Source organism: Lygodium microphyllum, chromosome 18 (genome assembly GCF_053477565.2).
Source record: "Lygodium microphyllum isolate KBCC chromosome 18, Lygodium_microphyllum_v1.1.10, whole genome shotgun sequence".
In the NCBI taxonomy this organism is placed as follows: domain Eukaryota; kingdom Viridiplantae; phylum Streptophyta; class Polypodiopsida; order Schizaeales; family Lygodiaceae; genus Lygodium; species Lygodium microphyllum.
Genome location: NC_141152.1, coordinates 109,135,190 through 109,153,548, shown reverse-complemented (window position 1 = coordinate 109,153,548; position 18,359 = coordinate 109,135,190). Strand labels below are relative to the sequence as shown.

Here is an 18,359-nt window from a genome sequence, read left to right as displayed (position 1 = left end):
ATCAGTAGTATAGCTAAAGCCTGTACCAACAGGTTGGTCAACAAAGATGATGTTGGAAACCTGAAATCAAGAAAATAAAGATGCAAACATCATAAAGATCCAACCCCACCTGCACATCACATAAATTTCAATTGGATGGACTAGTGCAACTACAAAGTAAGGGGTAATTAAGAAGAGGGTGAAGAGGGCCTATCGTCTTACTCGATCCCATTCGTAATCATTCCATACAAGAGTCAAGTTGGTGGAGTTGATGATATGGAAAGGCCCATTCCTGTAGAAAAGGGTGAGCTCACTCCCACACCTAGGACCCCTCGTTATCCAGAGCAGAACAAGGTCCTCCATTTTATTGCTACAAGATTCGAAGAAGAAATAGAACATTATGTAGTATGTACATATATCTCAAATCATCAGAGAATCAAACAATTAGATTAGGAAACACTACTACACCTACATGGTGACATCAATCAGTAGCAGCAGGATGACGTGTATCTTCCTAGCATGCACTACTTTTCGACTTCTGTTACATACGCGTTATTCCTAAAATTTTAATGTTAAAGCTTTCAAACGTTTTAAGTTTCTAAATTCTCTTAAAAGGCTTTTCTTCAATTTTGATGTGTACTTATTTTTTAATAAAAAACAAAAATAAAAATAATTACAGAAAGTCACATAACTGCACGTGTAAAAATGTCGTCGAGAGTTCAAACTCTTCGCTTTGGAGAGTCTAGAGGGTACGCACGGGAAAAGAGCGGCTTTCTTTCACGTAAGCATGGCGTGACTGTTCTCTAGAAAGGGAAAAACTGAAGTTTGTTTACCATCAGGAAATGATTAGGCGAGAGGAGAGCAATCAAACAGCCTTTTACAGATGACGAGCATGAGCGTTCAGGTATGAAATCAGAAACTCCCATGTCTCTGCTTCCCGTGAGGTGGAGCGATTAGCAGGCTTCCGCTGTCCAAGTTAGTTTTGCATTTGTTCTCGTCTTGTCTTGTCTGACAGTGATTCTTTAGACTCCTCCACCTGAATGTGCAGCTATAGCCAGAGCCCAGGTGAGGGCTGCTTTGCTCGAGTTGTCGATGTGCATGGCTGCTATGCACAAGAAGTTTTTCGTTTCCTTTGTTTATTCTTACAGTGTTCAACATCATGAGCGTCTGCTCAGGAGGCATCGCATACCTAGCTAGGTGTGGTTGGGCACTGGAGGCTGCCAGTCCCTGGGGTCATTTCCCTATAGTGTTCAACATCATGAGCTTTTGCTGGGGCGGCGCCTGCAGCCCCCTGCCCCCAATGGCACCTAGCTAGGTACGTGGTGCCTCCCTAACAGAATCTCACGATGTGGTCACAATTTACATTGTAGAAATTATAGCAGGAATTTGTTTAAATATTCTCATGATGCTTACCAATCAATTCAGGCAGTATCTGTGCAATTATGACAGTCTGGGATTCTTTGCAGTCTCCAGGGGTATCTGTTCCTAACGCGGCAGCACAAGCACAGCAACAAAAGCAACCTATGCAGCAAAGCTCCCAACAACAGCAAGGGCAATCTCAGCCAAGTAACACTCAGGCTACTTCAGGGGGTGCAGCAGCAGCACCTCCTGCACCTGTGAATGAAGGAAGAAAGATATCATGTGAAGACATCCAGCTGGTACGCATTTCTTGTGTCTTTTTGTTCTTCTTGATAGCTGGAAACCCCAGCTGACAGGTATTGTTGACTTTCTTACCTCTTCGTAGTGATTACAGAGCATTGGCTGTTTAGGTCCAAAACCTTATAGAGAGGTGTCTGCAACTCTACATGAACAGGACAGAGGTTATTAGCACACTCTTGAATCAAGCCAAAATTGAGCCTGGATTTTCTGGTCTTGGTAAGTTTAAACTCTCAGATATCTTTACCACACATCAGTAAGGTTTTTCACTCTTAAATAAAGAAGACAGCCTGCTCTCAGCAAAGCAGACTCTGGGAAGTTATTAACCTATATTATTTAATAGCAATTCCTTCTGGTGTTCTATGTTAGTTTGGCAAAATCTGGAGGAGCAAAATCCCGACTTTTTCAAAGCATACTATGCCCGATTAAAACTGAAAAGACAGATCATTATATTCAATCAACTGCTGGAGCAGCATGCTCAGTTAACTCAGAAGATTCATCCAGCAAAAGCTTCACTGCCAACTTTACCAAATGACATGCATACAGCGCAAGGTGATTATATGTATACAGGAGTGCTTGAAAATTCCAGATGCATGGCTCTTGCAGCTGAGTTATCCATTATTCTTCCACTTTACAGTGCATCATATGCCAATTGGATACCCTGTGCCACAGCAACCACACATTGCAGCAGCTAGCCATCCACACATTGTTGCGATGCCAATTGCCTCATTAAGCACTCCAGTCCTAAGTGGAGCACCAGGCCCAGAAACATTTGGTGCTGCACATGGGAGCCCTGGATCCAAGTGAGACTAAAAATATTTGTACTTATGTTGCTCATGTATGACTCCATACCTCAAACAATGCTAATGGCATGAGCTTTTAATTTTCAGTGGGGTTGCCAGTATGAATATACAGATGCCTATGCTGACAACAGCATCAAGCATCCCATTAAGCAATGATCTGAGTGTGGGGCCAGCTACAGGAATGCAGGAAAGTTCGAGTTTCCCGTTTGCAACAATGGGCAATCCTACTGACATGTCTGGGATAGGAATGGATGTCTCTTCTGATTTCCCTCCAGATGCAACTCTCCATTCCAGTGAAAGCCACACACAAAATGGTATAGGAGCATTACAGATCACTGCAGATGCAGATGCACCCAGAGACAGGGAATCACTAGGACTTCTTGAGACCTTTCCTCGAAGTTTTAGTCTGTCGGATCTCACAGCCGAACTGGCGAACAGTACAGGTAATGCATTTAGTAGCATATATATTCTTGTTACCAAGGTATTGAGTTCTGCCTCGTAGCTTATTCATACAGTTCTCTTTCAAACATGATACCCTCTTGTTTATTAGACATCCTTGGAAGCTACTCTGGATCACCTTTTCTGGGCCCTGATTCGGATGTGTTCATTCAGTCTTCAGGTAAAATTCGTAACCTATTGTTGTTTGTTAGAGGTATATTGCTGTTATGTGTCTAAATATAATTATGCTTTTGTGCTTTTTCTCATGATAGATGATGAAAAGATGCTTGATCAGATAACAGTTCCAACAGTTTATGATGTCTTTGAGGATGTGAAGTGAAGGGGCCTTGTCTACAACGTAGGTTTTCATGCTCATTCGATGGTCATTGGAATATATTTCTATAAAAGTAACTTCTGTAGTTTATGTTATTCGTCCCTCCCAATGGATGAGATGAACTCCTAACTTTGAATGACACTTTCAGGTTTGTACTGTGTTCAGCAAGATTCAATTATTTTGTACAGAAGGAGCTAAGCTCACTTCTAGTCTATGTCCGCGCAGATCATTTGCCTGCTCTTGTGGTCAATTGAAGATGAACTTGGACCTACTTCTCCACGTTCTCTCACAAGAATGAAATAATCAAAAGCCCTTGCCTTTCAAAAGTTGACCCACCAAATAATAAGGCCTTAGGGTCTACCCACACTTACGAAGACATTTGTGTCACAAGACCCATTAAGATTGCATTACCTACAACCGTGTGCCTTCTTTCTCTTCCAAATTCATTTGATTGTCCATGGTGCTAGAAAATTTATTGATTGTCTATCGTAAAGGCCATCAAGGCCATTAAATTTGGCAATTCTCCAAATGCAAATTTTCAATTAGAATTCATCCAAATTTGTCTAATGGAAAATTCATCTAGTTAAAGTTCTCTATATTCACCTAAGCGTGATTCACATTGATTGATTCTAGTTAAAGATCTCTAGATTCAAATTTGACTGATTGATATTGTGGTTAATTCATCTAGGTCAAAATTCATTCAATCGACGACACATCTTGAAATTCATCAAATTTGCGACTTCTGAATTGAAATCAACCTCATAACAAAGGATCTGGAAGAAGCCTGTCCACGTCTTATCACAGTGAGCTGTCAGTAGCAGTATGAATCCGAACATGTTTCTTCCCAAGTTTATATAGTTGAATCACCTCGGTCTTGGTATACATTTTCCGAGAGCCAGCGACCTTGTGAAAGAGAGTGTGGAGAAATATCTTGTCATTCTAAAGGATGGAGCTCATTTTATTCAAACTGATGGCCTGGTTTGAGCTTTGTAAAGAAACGACCTGTTTCAGTAGCAGAAATGTAATCAGTTAGTGTACAGATTTGCCTGTAAGGAAAGCTCCTCTCCATTGCTTTGAGGTGTGAGTTCCATGAGTTTAAGCCCTAAGTATACTATTGCACAATTTCTGCAAGAAAGGAAGTTATATGCTAGTCAATGGAAGTGGTAATCTGGAAAGGGTTCTTTTACTTCTGGTTAGGTATGTAGGTTGTAAAAAATGTCTGCTATTAATGCAGGTTATGATACAATGTTGTCTTCATTGGTTTGAGGCTATTATAGGTTTTGAACAGGTGCCAAATTATAGAAACTTTCACATAGCTTCTCATTCATATTTCAATGGAAGCTAAACTTTTTGTCCAATTTTGTTAAGCGATGTGTACACTTCCGTCTCTAGTAAAGCAACAGTGCTCCTTTAGCTTGTTTTTGTGAGAGTGCGCAATGGAAGGGGAACACAAACATGGAGAGAAAAGGAAAACAGAAAGACAGCAGGAATGAAAGAGAAATCTGCATTGGCTATAAATAGCCAAGATCCTCCAAATCTGGCTGACCTGAAATTTGCCACAAAAATGTGTGCAGTTGACTTGCTGAAAAATTGAACGACCAGCCTTATTAAGTGGTGAAAATGCTGATTTGGCACTCTCAGGCCTGATCACTGATGTTTGGGGCTGCATGACCTCTGGCAGGACATTTGGAATGGCTGCAGACACAGTGCATACACACCTGGCATAGACTAGGGGGAAGAAATGCTCACAAAATTGAATGGAAAATACAGTTACGAGCTCCAATGTCTCTATCACAACCGGGAGATGATTGATTGATAGAACCAACCTCATATGATGAAGCATAGAAGCTTGTGGAAGAGGCTTCATGAAGAGATCCACTACATATCCGCCGTTGGACAGTAGGACATCGTTAATTTAGAATCTAGGATTCACTCCTGAATAAACTGGTATTAAACCCCTATGTGCTTTGTGTGAGCATGAAACATGGAATTTTACTAGAGCAGAGCTAAGGCTCTTTGGTTATCCATGTGCAGCCTTGTGGGTCTTGGTTGTTCGGGAAAAGCCAATCTTTGCCAACAAGTGATGGAGCTAAATTGACTCTTGAGTTGTAGAACAAGGAGCATAGTACTTGGTCTTTGTAGAAGATAAGACCATGGCAGGCTATTTCTACTCCATGAGATAGCTCAGTTGGTTGGCTCCATCTCTAATCTCCTAGCCCTTCCATCATTACACAGCCTCATTGTAGTTAGGAAGGAAGAATTTGAGGCCAGCTGTGCTAGGGTGGATCCAACGAGATACCTTACTATTACATCTTAGGATGCTTCAGAAGGTTTTTCACAAAAATCTTGCAAGCCAACTTGTGCTCTTTCTAAGGGGCGTGTTTAACTTACGTGTGTAGTAATTTATACATGTGCAAGTGCACTGGGAGATGGGTTGAACTCTAGGTAAGCTTGGAGTGCTGTCCTACACTTGAGGACCCCAGTTAGTGAAGAGTCGTGCAATGCAAAGCTTAGGATGATAGGTCATTCGAGCAAGTTCAGGATATTACACCTAGTGTATAAATTGAAGATGTCTTTATGGGCTTAAGCAAGTATCTAGGGAATGGTACTATAAGTTTGATGCTTTCATGTATTCATAGGGATGTTCCTATAGTGATATGGATTCGTGTCTATGTAGAAGAAGGCTCATGATGATAGTCTTATTATCTTGGTGTTTTATGTTAACATACTTACTGTTGGGAGTGCTCATGTTGAGATTGATGCTTTAAAGACTTAGCTCAAGAAGAGCTTTGAGAGTGATATAAAGCATGCCTTACACATACTTGGTATGTGCATTATGCACAATCGCTCTAGGGACTTATACTTTTCGTTAAAGGAGTACATTCATAGAGTGCTTAAGCAATTTTATATGCAAGATGGTAAGCCTATTGATTATTCTTGTTACATTTTTGTGTGAAGGTTAATCGGATAGATTGTGCACATCCATTTTGTCCATAGTCAGATGATGAGAGGGTTGAGATAGCCAAGGTTTCGTATGCATCCACAATGGGCAGTTTAATGTAAGCCATGATAGCCACTCACCTTGGCATAGCATTTATAGTGGGAGTTATGGCACATTATATGGCTATATCTGGTAGGCAACATTGAGAGGTCGTAAAGGGTATCACGAGATACCTTTAAGACATTGTAGATATATGCATTTGCTACGGTAGTTGGGATATAGGAGTTGTGGGTTACACCGACTTAGATTATGTAGGACATATAGACAATATGAAGTCCACGAACTCCATGTAAAAAAGCTATCTTAATATCCATCTGATAAATATCTAAAATCGAATGAGCAACCAAGACTAAGACCAAGTGTAGGATAGTCATCTTGACCACCAGGAGAATATTTGTAGTTTATACTCTCCAAGCATCAAACAACCATTGTTCTACATATCAATATCTAAAAATTCTCTTGTACAACTTGCTAGGGAGAAAACAAAACCTGTAGTGGAGCGTTTAGACTCCATTTACTGGCTTAAAGGCCTAAGAAAGAATTACTAATTGGTATTTACGCACTTTTTCCCGTTGCTTCTATATATATGATCTCGTAGGATTGAGTTCCTTATAAGTAGTGCAACGTGTAAAGTAGCACTTTAGGAAGCTTGAATTGGTGTCTTCATAAAAGAAAATAAAGCCACCACTAAAGAAATCTAGTATGAATTTAGACTAGATCAATGCTTCAACAAGACATATGTAGTGGATAGCATGAGGAAGCAGATCTCTCATAGTAACTAGCTTGGATTTAGGATCCATGGGATAAGAAATAGGCGGACACTTGGCCATATTGAACTCTAAAAGAAGCTTGAAGATGTACTGATACTGGGAGATGAAAATGCCTTGTGCCATTTGATAGATCTCCAAACCAAGAAAGAAGTGAAGGATCCCATGTTTTTTTATATTGAACTCTTGCAGTCAGATCTTTTGAGTCCGATCAACCTCTTGAGTCATTTCTCATAATAATCAAGTCATTCACATACTAGATAATCAAGATACATGTCACACCCAACCTTATATTTAAGATTGGGGTCACAATTTGATCAATGGAAGCCACTCTATAAGAAGAATTGATCAATCCTTTGGTATCAATCTCTATGAGCTTGCTTTAGGCCATAGAGGGCTTTTCACAAGTTGTAGACATGATTCTCTTTCCCTTGCATAAGAAAACTAGGAGGTTGTAAAACATAAATCTCCTCCTCAAGTATGCCATTCAAGAAGGTAGGCTTTACGTCCGTTTGAAAGATATGTTAGTAGTGATGGATTGCAATAGCCAAAATAGCATGAATAGTAGACATACAAGTGGTAGGTACGAAAGTCTTCGAATAATCTAGACTGGTCCTTTGAGCAATATCCTTGGCAATAAGCCTAGCTTTATGCCCGTCCAAGGAGCTATCAATCGTGTACTTGGTCTTCAAGATCCATTTCACACTAATTACTTGTTGCTTTGGTGGATGTGGAACCCATGTCTAAGTTTGGTTACGCATGATTGCATCAAGCTCCTCCTACATAGTATGATGCCATACATCCTGTGCAAGAGCCTCATCAATTGTAGTAGGCTTGAGATCCCAAAGAATCTTTGACATAAGAGTATAGTTCACTCAAGTTGAACTAATTCATTTGGGCATGTTTTTTGCCAATCTATGTGCTCTTAAAGGGGTCACAAGAAAAGTGAGTCACTCATGCATCCTCCATGAGCTTTCAATACTACCGTGAAATAGTGAGAGGCTCATCCTGTTGTGAGGAGACCAAGAGGCCTTTGATACTTGCAATGCATGTGTTTGGGATAGGGATTCCCCCTCACTAGGTAAAGATACATCTCCCTCATCAGAAGAAGAGGCTCCTTAGATGGCTCAATACCCTCGAAAAAACCTGAGGGGATGGGGAAGGAGTAGAAATGCTTGGTGAAGAAATTGGAGCCATCAAGGATGGAAAAAGAACTAAAGGGGGTGGAGGGGATGGTATTAGAATATCAAGCTCCCGTTACTCTTCAGTCAGTCTATGTTTATGTGTGTGACCGACATTAGCTGGATACAACTGTACACATGTGTGACATTCAATAAATTGGTTTAGTCAGTGACTTAACCACAATTAGTCTTGGTTAGTCAAACCTATGTGTGTAAGTCTCTTTTAGTTAGTATGATGAAAGAATAACGGAAGAAGAACAACAATGAGCTGAGGCTCATCTTCCGCTCCACTCTGTCTCTCTCTCTCTCTTTCAACATGGTATCAGAGTTTGAACGCCTGAAGCCTAAAGACTTGGCAGTGGCCATTTGACATCAAGTCATCAGATCTGAAGAAAACGTCATCAAAGGAGAGTCTGCATGTAGTTTTTTTGTAGAAGCTATATCTTGCTACAAAAATTATTTTTGGAGAAACGGCCCATGATTTCTGACCGTTTCGACGTGGTTTACAACTTTGCAGAAGAGAGTTTTTTCAAATTTCTCATAGATTTTGAGATATTCAGTACAAACCTGTGCAGACTGGTTGTTTACTGCAGTAAACAACAGGTGATTCCAGGGCACTGGTGGCTTTCATCCTAACAATGCATATGCCCTTATTATCATGCATTTGAGCATGATATTGGAGTGTTAAATGCTCAGTTTTGGAGCTTATTTGCAGGCTGGAAACAGTGAATTAGTTGTCTTGAATTTGGAAACAATATATCTACAAGGTTGAAGTATCTGTGATGCTTATTTGCTACTGACAAATGCTTGGATCATATCACTTGAGTGATAGATGCTTTTTGGGATATTGAGAGTGCTGAAAGTTCAAAATTTGGACTGATTTGTTACTAGTTATACCAGGGTATTGACTGGTTATTGTCTGCAGGAAGGATACCTATCATCTTCACTTGACATACATGCAATATATTCTGATTGATTGGACATGTATCAACTCCTGCATAGAGTGGCAACTGAATGAATTATTTTGGGGTTATTTTGAAGTCTAAATACTCTTGTTTTAACAGAGAAAGTAGTGTTGGTTATAGAAGTGGGCTGGTTGTATTTGGTACTGCTACTTGCATACAGTACAAACATTGATACTTGTATGGACATAGGTTGTTGTTGGGATGTTTTGCCACTACCATAGAATGTTTTGAACTAATTTGAGCTTGGTTTATGCTCAGTTGACTGTGTTTTTTCATTGTTGGAATATAGTTTACAGCAAGCAGGTTGTCAGGAAAACTGTCATGAATTGCAAGAAATTGTCATGAATAGTAGGAAACTGGTCCTGAACTGTAGGAAAAGGAGTCAGATACTTATAGGTTGTATACATCACTGAATACCTAAGCTGTAACTATGGCAAATGCTCAAGGCATTGATAATATCACTCAAATTGTGGGAGAAAAGATGGACAACAAATTTTGCTTTATGGAAGTTCCGTATGACGAATTTTTTGGTCGGCAAAGGTTATTGGGACTTATGTTCAAGTGATGAGACTGAACCTGAAATGCATGAAAGGAATCTGACAAATGATCAGAAAAAGGCTCATAAGCTATGGACTTAGAGAGCATGCAAGGTGTTATATTGGTTTTCCATATGTATATTAGATGCTATGGTTATACAGATTACTGGATGCAGTTTCCCAAAGGATGCATGGGACATACTCATGAATAATTATGGAAATGTAACACATGCAAGAAAGATTCAACTAAAGCAACAGTTCAATAACATGTCTAGGAATGACAAAATCATTTAGGTCTACACTACAGAGATTAAGAACATAGCGAATCAGCTTGCCACCATTGGATCTTTAGTGTCTGAGGATGATATGATTGCAGTCACATTGAATGGACTTATCAAAGAGTATAAAGTATTTGATACGTCTATTTCTGTGAGAGCTAAATCCCTTGATTGGGATGAGCTAATTGCTTTGTTGTTGCATGAGGAAGTCAAGCTTGGGTTGAATACAAGTTCTAGTACATCTCAAAGCAGAGAGAATGTTCTTTACTCTAGCCAGTGTGGCAGAGGCGGGAGAGGCCGTGGCTCTTTTCGAGGTGGAGACACTTGAAACACTTATGGACAATATTAGTAGAATGCCTGGCATGGCACAAATACATAGGGCTAGTGTGGATCTCGTGGCTTTAGAGGCAGGGGGAGATCACCCCATGGTAGAGGTGGTGGATCTGGTTCATGGCAGTCAAATGATTAGTCAAACAGAGATAAGGACTGTCATTATTGCGACATATATAGACACATTGCAAATGATTGTTACAAGAAGCAGGGAGATATGAAGGCAAAGGGCAAACAACATGGGCACTATGTATCTTCTAGCGGTGCTCATGATGAGTAGGTTGAAAGATTGTTTGCCATGCAGCATGTGTCTACGAATGCATCTAGACAAAACAAAGATGAGAGATGGTACATTGATTCAGGGGCTTCAAATCATATGACACCCCATGGAGAATGGTTTGATGAGATGGTTGTAGGTTCACATGGTTATGTGTGTACTGGGGATGACACCCAACATGACATTCAACATACATGAATTGTTCCGTTGATGCCTGATGGCAAGAAAAAGAGCCTGAATGATGTACTACATGTACCTACAATAACTAAGAATCTTTTGTCAGTTGGACAAATGGCAAAGCAGAATCTGCAGGTGAGATTTAATAGAGATGGATGCTTTGTTGAAGAATATGGCAATGGTTGCAAATTGATTGCTAGAGGTTGAAGAGATGATAGGATGTTTGCTCTTGATGCGTTAATTCTAGAATTGAAAGCAGTCATGTTTGCGCATGATGATGGTGCTATACGGGATGTTGAGATATGGCAGAAGTGGATTGGCCATGTGAATGTACAAAAGCTGAAATCTATGCAGCAGAAGGAGATTGTGCTTGGACTGCCTAAGTTCAAGTATCATGACTTTGGATATGTATGTGATGCATGTTAGTTTGGAAAGTAAGGATAGTTTTCATTTATGAGACATGTACAGAATAGTTCACGACCCTTGCAGTTGGTACATTTAGATGTATGGGGTTCGTCTCATAATGCTTTGTTTGGTGGTGCTCGTTACTATGTATCCTTCATTGATAATTTCAGCAGGTATACTTGGCTTTACATACTGAAACATTAGGATGATGTGTTTGATGCATTCAAGGATTTCAAGAAGCATACCGAAAATGAGTTGAGCTGTAAAATTTCATGTCTTAGATCAGATGGAGGTGGAGAATATGTCTCTAATTACTTTGACAGGTACCTTGCTAAACATGGGATCAGAAGACAATTAACTTGCAGCTATACCCCACATCAAAATGGTGTAGCAGAAAGTAAAAATAGGGTACTGATGGAATCGGAAAGATCTATGCTAAATGAGGAGAGTTTGCCAAATGATTATTGGGCTGAAGCAATAGTGATCGCTATCTATGTGTTGAATAGAATCCCTACAGCAAGGACTCATGATGTAACTCCATATGAGAGGTTGTATGGTCATAAACCTGACATTTCATACTTGAAAGTATTTGGCAGTATTGCATATGTGCATGTTCCTGATGAAAAGAGGAAAAAATTGGATCCTAAAGCTGTCAAGAGTGTGTTCCTTGGTTGTGCACAAGATTGGAAAGCTTACAAGTGTTATGTACCATCTACATATGAGACATTGATTAATAGAGATGTTTGTGGAGATGGCATCGTGGTATGGTAATCCTGTTGCAGTGGCTATTGATGGATTGACTAGCACTGGTAATACTAAAAATAAACCTACAGTGAGTACATCTATGAGTGGTCCTATAGGTGATGGGTCACCTACAGTAAGTCCTTGGTCAGGACGCTTGCGGAGTCGTACTCCCATGTCCACTGACACGGATATGTCAGTGAGGGGGAGATTGGATAAGGGAAAAGAAAATATGCTTGAGAATGTAACGTATCCACTTACAGCAGGTTATGAGTCATCCAACAGCGACAATTTGGATAGTGAGTTGGGCATCCCGTCTATTATGACACCTGGAGCAAGGCAGAGTTGTTATGTACCGCCTCATGAGAGGCAAGCTCAGAGATCCATAATTACGGAGATCTGAGAGAGTCAGAAAACCAGTTGATAGGTTTACATACACTAGTTATTCAACCCTTCATTATGCATATATGGCTAGTGTTATAGGTTACAAAGAACCTACAAAGATTGATGATGTAGTTATAGATAATAATTGGTGTGATGCCATGGATGAGGAGTATGCAGCCCTGGCTGAAAATGAGACATGGGAATTGGTTGAGTTGCCTGAAGGCAAGGTCCCCATTGCTTGCAAATAGGTGTACAAGGTTAAGTACAAGTCAGATGGTTCGTTAGAACTCTATAAGGCCAGGCTGGTTGCAAAAGGGTATGCGCAACAATATGGCTTTGACTATTAGGAGACTTTTAGTCTGGTGGATAAAATGGCAACAATAAGAGCTGTCATTGCTTTGACAGCATGCAAAGGCCGAAAGTTATGGCAAATGGATGTCAAGAATGCTTTCTTGAATGGTGATTTGGTTGAGGAAGTATATATGGAGCAGCTTGAAGGCTATGTTCACCCGAACTTTCCTACACATGTATATAAGCTGAAAAAGGCTTTATATGGACTGAAACAGGTATCTAGAGAATGGAATGCTTGGATCAACAGTTATTTATAGCAACATGGATTTAGATTGGGTGATGCACATCACAGTCTATTCACGAAGAAGACAGATCATGGATATGTGTTTCTAATGGTTTATGTAGATGATCTTATCATCATTGGAGATGATGAAGAGGGCACTGCTGAAATTAAATCATGTTTACAGGTTGAATTCAGAGTCAAAGACCTTGGTGAACTTAAGTACTTTCTTGGGATTGAAGTAGTCTCTACGCCATAAGGTATATGGCTACTACAGAAGCAGTATGATCATGACATGTTACAGAAGTATGGTATGGCTGAATGCAAGCCTATGGAGACACCTCTTGATCAGAATGTCAAGCTGCAGATTGATGCTGGGAATGACATAGAGAATGTGACGATGTATCGACAAATGGAACCATATTTAGATGCAGTCATGAGGATCATAATATATGTAAAGGGTACTACAGATTATGGGTTGTTTTATGCATATGAAAAATCTCGACTTGATAGGGTTTACTGATGCTGATTGGGCTAGTTGTGCCTATGACATGAGGTCAACCGGTGGAAGATGAAAGAGAGGTACCAATAGGTAACTTGGAAGATGAAAGAGAGGTACCAATAGGTAACTTGGAGGGAGGGAGTGGAAGATGAAAGAGAGGTACCAATAGGTAGTTCTTTGTCATTGACTACCTACACAAGCACGATCAATCAGATCATCAAAGGCCGTAGCTCTATTGAAGATCACATCCTTGCTCACATTGATCTTTCGTGTCTTCTTGGGTCATAGAGCCTATAACCCTTCATGGTCTGCTATAGCCCATGAAGATAAGCTTCATCAACTTCAAGTGAAGTTTGCTATCTTGTTTCTTGTCCACATGGATATAACCACTTCACCCAAAAGTGTGAAAGTGAGACACAAAAGGCTTTTTCTCAAAGAAACCATCATAAGAAGTCATATTCTACAATGCTAAAGTGGGAGACCTATTGCACATATGTATCATTGTAGCAAATGCCTCATCCCAAAGAGAGTAAGATAGGCTCCTATGCTCCAACATTGATTAAGCCATCTCAAATATGGTCTGATTGGGGTGCTTCACTGCACCATTCTTAGATTGTGTGTTCGGATGAGAATATTCTATCCGAATCTTGTGATCCTTGCAAAACTTAAAAAAGTTTTAGAACAAAACTCATTGCTAAGGTCAACTCAAACAGCTTGAGAGTCGTTTGCATCTCCACAAACACATTCTAGTCATGGAAGTTGGAGTACACCTCACTCTTGTACTCCAAGAAGTATGGCCACACATAGATGCTGAAATCATCAACAATCAGCATCAAGTACTTAGCCTTTCCATAGGAGGCTATGCCCATAGTGTGTAGTAGCCCTTTGAGAAGAAACCTATGGATGAGGTTGCATATGTTACGTGCCTTGTAAGTAGCTGTGCACAAGGTGTGAACGTGAGGAAAAATATGGTAGTCCCTTTGCTAGTTTCTTTCGAGAAGCCTTGTGTATACAATTGAAATTCAAGTGCCCAAAATGGGCATGCCAAAGCAGTCCAAGCTCGCAAGAACTTCACATAGCAAGGGCGATGAGCTTATTAAGACCACCCTTTTGAGTACTTTTCCAAAGAATAGAACATGTAGAAGCACCCTCAACGGTCACAGTATCCTAGGTAAAGATCAGGTGAGTACTTAGCTACTTCAAACCATGGACAGAAAGAAGCCTAAATCCAATACATAATGAACTTTGATCATGGAAGCCCGATGATCAAGTAAAAGGGGAATAGTCTCTACTCCACGAATTGGTGGAAAAAGTTGTCACGAATGGTGACCAAACCTCCTTTGGGATGAAGATCCTAAATCCAATCATGTTGGTAGATTATATGGGAGGTGGCCCCATTATCAACGAGCCATGGTTTCTTCTCACTGGAGGAAGCAAGAACTATATTCTTAGTCTCAAATAGATGCATAAAGATACTCTCAATAGTAGCAGGGGTAGACTTCAAATCCTTTGAACCATCCTTTGCTTTCAAATGGGGATACTTCTGATATAACTTCTTCTCTCGATAAGTGCCCTTCCCACACTATGGGCACTTGGGCTTTGATTTCTTCTCATCCTTCTTATCATCTTGTTTCTTGTTGTTGTTGTTGTTTGACTTCTTGTTTCCCTTCTTGTTTCCTCCACTTGCACTTGCGATAAAAGATTTGGTATAGCCGGATCCATTGGCTCCTATCTCTTTGAGATCCTCGTCATGCTCCAAGACAAGCGAGGCTAACTTCTCCCAAAGAAGAGTCCCACACACTCTTGATGTAAGAAGGTTGGTGTAGAAAACATTGTACTTAGGAGATGGCATTTAAGTAAAAAGAATCATTGCTATATCCTTTGTCCAAGGGATGTAAGCTCATCCCTCATATCTTCCATTTTGTTGCTATGATCCTACATAGAAGGAGTCATTAACCAAGAGCATGCAATTCTTCTCCAAGGTGATATGATGGCCAAATTTCTTCAGATGATAGAGAGAAGAAAGCTTTGCCCATACTTTTGCTACTATCTTTAACATGTATACATGAACAAGGTTTAGAGTCCCATAGGGTCATAAAGAGAAAGGACTGATCTCGAGAGTTGAGCCTGTCCCATGGGGCTCCACGATCCATAGATGAATCAATAATGGGATCCTCCATGGGCTAAGAAGTAGGCATAGTTAGAAAGGCCCAAAGATCAAATGTATTAAGAATACACTCCACTTTGTAACCAAGAGCATGCAATTCTTCTCCAAGGTGATATGATGGCCAATTTCTTCTAATGATAGAGAGAAGAAAGCTTTGCTCGTACTTTTGCTACTGTCTTTAACATGTATACATGAACAAGGTTTAGAGTCCCATAGGCTCATAAAGAGAATGGACCGAGCTCGAGAGTTGAGCCTATCCCACATGGCTACAGGATCCCTAGATGAACCAAGAATGGGATCCTCCATGGGCTGAGAAGTAGGCATAGTTAGAAATGACCAAAGATCAAACGTATCAAGAATACACTCCACTTTGTAGGACCAAAGGAAGTAATTAGATTCATCCAAATGATCTTTGACTAGAAAAGAAAGAATGAGTGCCTAAATAGAAGGTGCCATTATAGGCATGCTAAGGATAGAAGGACGAGAGAGGGGGAAGGACATAGCTGCTTTGATCCTCGTGGCCTTGTTAGGTGATGAGTCCCATGTAGAATGGGATTTTGACCTCTTTGCGATGATCAAGACATGTGTAAACAAACTCCTCATCTGAGTCATTAAAGCCTTGGAATCTATAATAATCCATGCCTTTAGATCTACCAACATACTAAATCTATTGCATTTTGCTATAGAAGAGTTTGAATGAGAAGATAATTAGCTACATTTGTAAAAGATCAATTGTAGATATCTCACCTTTGTTAGAAGTGCTTGTAGAATGCATAAAATCTATGTTTTCTACAACAAACGAGAGGCTAAAAATTTGTGATTTTAGCAATGGGGTGGTATTCTATGTAGGAAATTTTTGTATTCTTACTTGGCTCTAATACTATATGAAATTGTGCAATGGAGGAGTAATGCAAACACATAGAGAAAAGAAGAGAAAGACAGTAGGAATGAAAGAGAAATAACATTCTGTACACAAACCTAACATAGACTAGGGGAAGAAATGCATAAAAAATTGAATGGAAATTATAGTCAGAGCTTTGATGTCTTTGTCAAACTTTGACTAAGCACACAATTAGGAGAAGATAGACTAAAAGAACAAATTAGCATGCTAATAGTTTCTATTGTAAGCATTCTTTTGAATATTGGGTCTACAGTCCTCAAACATAGTCAACTCCTCTAGCAAGTTGATCTCATCACTTTAATGAATACTCTTGTTGTTGTAATAGATCTAGGTTTTCTCTATTGGCAACTTGATATTGACACTCTTTGATGTTCCACCTTTAATGCTATTATAGTCTTTTATTCCCAAAATATGATCATGATGTGTAGCAAGATACCATTGATGTAGGTGGATATATGGTGACATTTACTTGATCGTTACCTTGAGCTATTAGAACATTGCTGGTTTGTGATTTAATTATGGAAAAGTATTGGAATATATTGGTTGATAAAGTAAAAGTATGATGCTTGGTTTGTGATGTAATCTTGGCATTAATATAGTAAATCTTGTGAATATATTGATTGATGCAATTTGATGATGGTGCTTCAATTGAGGATAGGCAAGCATATGTGTATGATGATGGTTCTTCAATTGAGGATGGGCAAGCATATGTGTCTAGTACATATTTTAACGTTTTGGACTACTTTCCCCCCATTTCAAGCATATCATTGACTTGTGCGGATATGTAAAAGAAATATATGGGCCATAAGGTGTTCCACCCCCAAAGTAGCTAGGGCATCAAACAAAGGGTGCATGTTGGTTGCCCAATGACCTACCAAGACTATAGATGCAATAGTTATCTTACCGAGGGAGCCCAAGTGATCATCCTAGAGAGGCCAAGGCATGTATTGGATAAAGGGTGCTCATCGGTGGCCCAATAGCTTACCAAGATATGCAAAGGTGGATGGAATCACACTAGATTTTTTTAAAAAAGAGATTTTAAACTTTGATTTGGTTTAGCATTAAGTGTAGGTTTTCAATCAATGTTTGTCCTATTGAGTAGTTTGTGTCTGTAGGGGGGAATAGAAGGGATGGTTAGACCCAACATGTCACAAAATAAACAAGCTATCCCAACCATTACTATGTGTTGATGATGAAGGAAAAGTATGGGGGGATATATGCAAATAAAAAAGATAGATGGAAGCAAAGGGAGATTGCCCTATGAGACTGCCATGTGAGCTATCGCAAATATGGTGGATCTAGAGTCAACCAGTCTTTGAGCAAAAAGGGAGATTGCCCTATGAGACTGCCATGTGAGCTATCGTAAATATGGTGGATCTAGAGTCAACTAGTCTTTGACAAAAAAGGGATAAATGTGCATATATGCATGTTTACAAGAACAAAATGCCAATGCATGGGGTTATGTAAGAGGCAATGAAATCATCATGCTCATGCAAAATGCTATGCAATGGTGCCTATTAGATATTGCTCTCGCAAGGGAATTGTTTGCTTGTCCAAGTACACTTTACAATCATAGGTATTTAGAGGAGCTGAAAACTTGTGAAATGAATGGTCTCCAAGGTTGCCTTGGGGAAGCCAATGACTCTTGTCCTTGGGAGAAGAAAGATTCTTGCTAGAACACAAGAAGAAGTTCCACTAAAGAAGTGCAACAAGGGAAAGGGATTCTGAATGTTCAAAGTCTTTGCTGTGATCAAAGTGGTAGGTCCTATAGAAGTTAATGTCAACCAAAAAATGGAAGCAATTGCGACCACATAAGGCCATAAAGCATGCATACCTCAGCTTCAATGAAAAGCACTAGTGGGTGATGTGTATCAAATGTGACGGGATTCTTACTACTAGAAGGTAGGCATACAAAATATGTATGAAAGTCAAAGTAGAAATATGTAGCGGAAGAGAGAAGACAAAC

General features: G+C 39.8%; 1 protein-coding gene across 8 annotated transcripts; it reads left to right on the top strand.

The window, feature by feature from the left end:
* Window positions 1-732: 732 nt before the first annotated feature.
* Window positions 733-4,439, top strand: LOC148021255 (uncharacterized). Of its 8 annotated transcripts, none has more exons than XM_087699110.1 (10): window positions 762-883; window positions 1,028-1,294; window positions 1,446-1,637; window positions 1,749-1,854; window positions 2,005-2,187; window positions 2,273-2,438; window positions 2,526-2,881; window positions 2,989-3,057; window positions 3,149-3,234; window positions 3,359-3,888. In XM_087699110.1, the coding sequence occupies exons 3-9, from the start codon at window positions 1,503-1,505 to the stop codon at window positions 3,214-3,216; spliced, it is 1,083 nt and encodes a 360-aa protein (XP_087555236.1). In that variant the 5' UTR covers window positions 762-883; window positions 1,028-1,294; window positions 1,446-1,502; the 3' UTR covers window positions 3,217-3,234; window positions 3,359-3,888. The 8 variants fall into 8 exon arrangements, with proteins under 8 accessions (XP_087555234.1, XP_087555235.1, XP_087555233.1 ...); XM_087699111.1 differs by having other exon boundaries at window positions 774-883; window positions 1,006-1,294; XM_087699108.1 differs by lacking the exons at window positions 1,028-1,294; window positions 3,359-3,888 and adding an exon at window positions 3,899-4,439 and having other exon boundaries at window positions 733-883.
* Window positions 4,440-18,359: the final 13,920 nt, after the last annotated feature.

Coding starts and splice junctions, on each gene's coding strand:
- LOC148021255 (XM_087699108.1), top strand. CDS start 863: ATGACGAGCATGAGCGTTCAG. Junction 1,638..1,748: donor CATGTGAAGACATCCAGCTG/GTACGCATTTCT, acceptor TTGGCTGTTTAG/GTCCAAAACCTTATAGAGAG. Junction 2,439..2,525: donor CATGGGAGCCCTGGATCCAA/GTGAGACTAAAA, acceptor TTTAATTTTCAG/TGGGGTTGCCAGTATGAATA.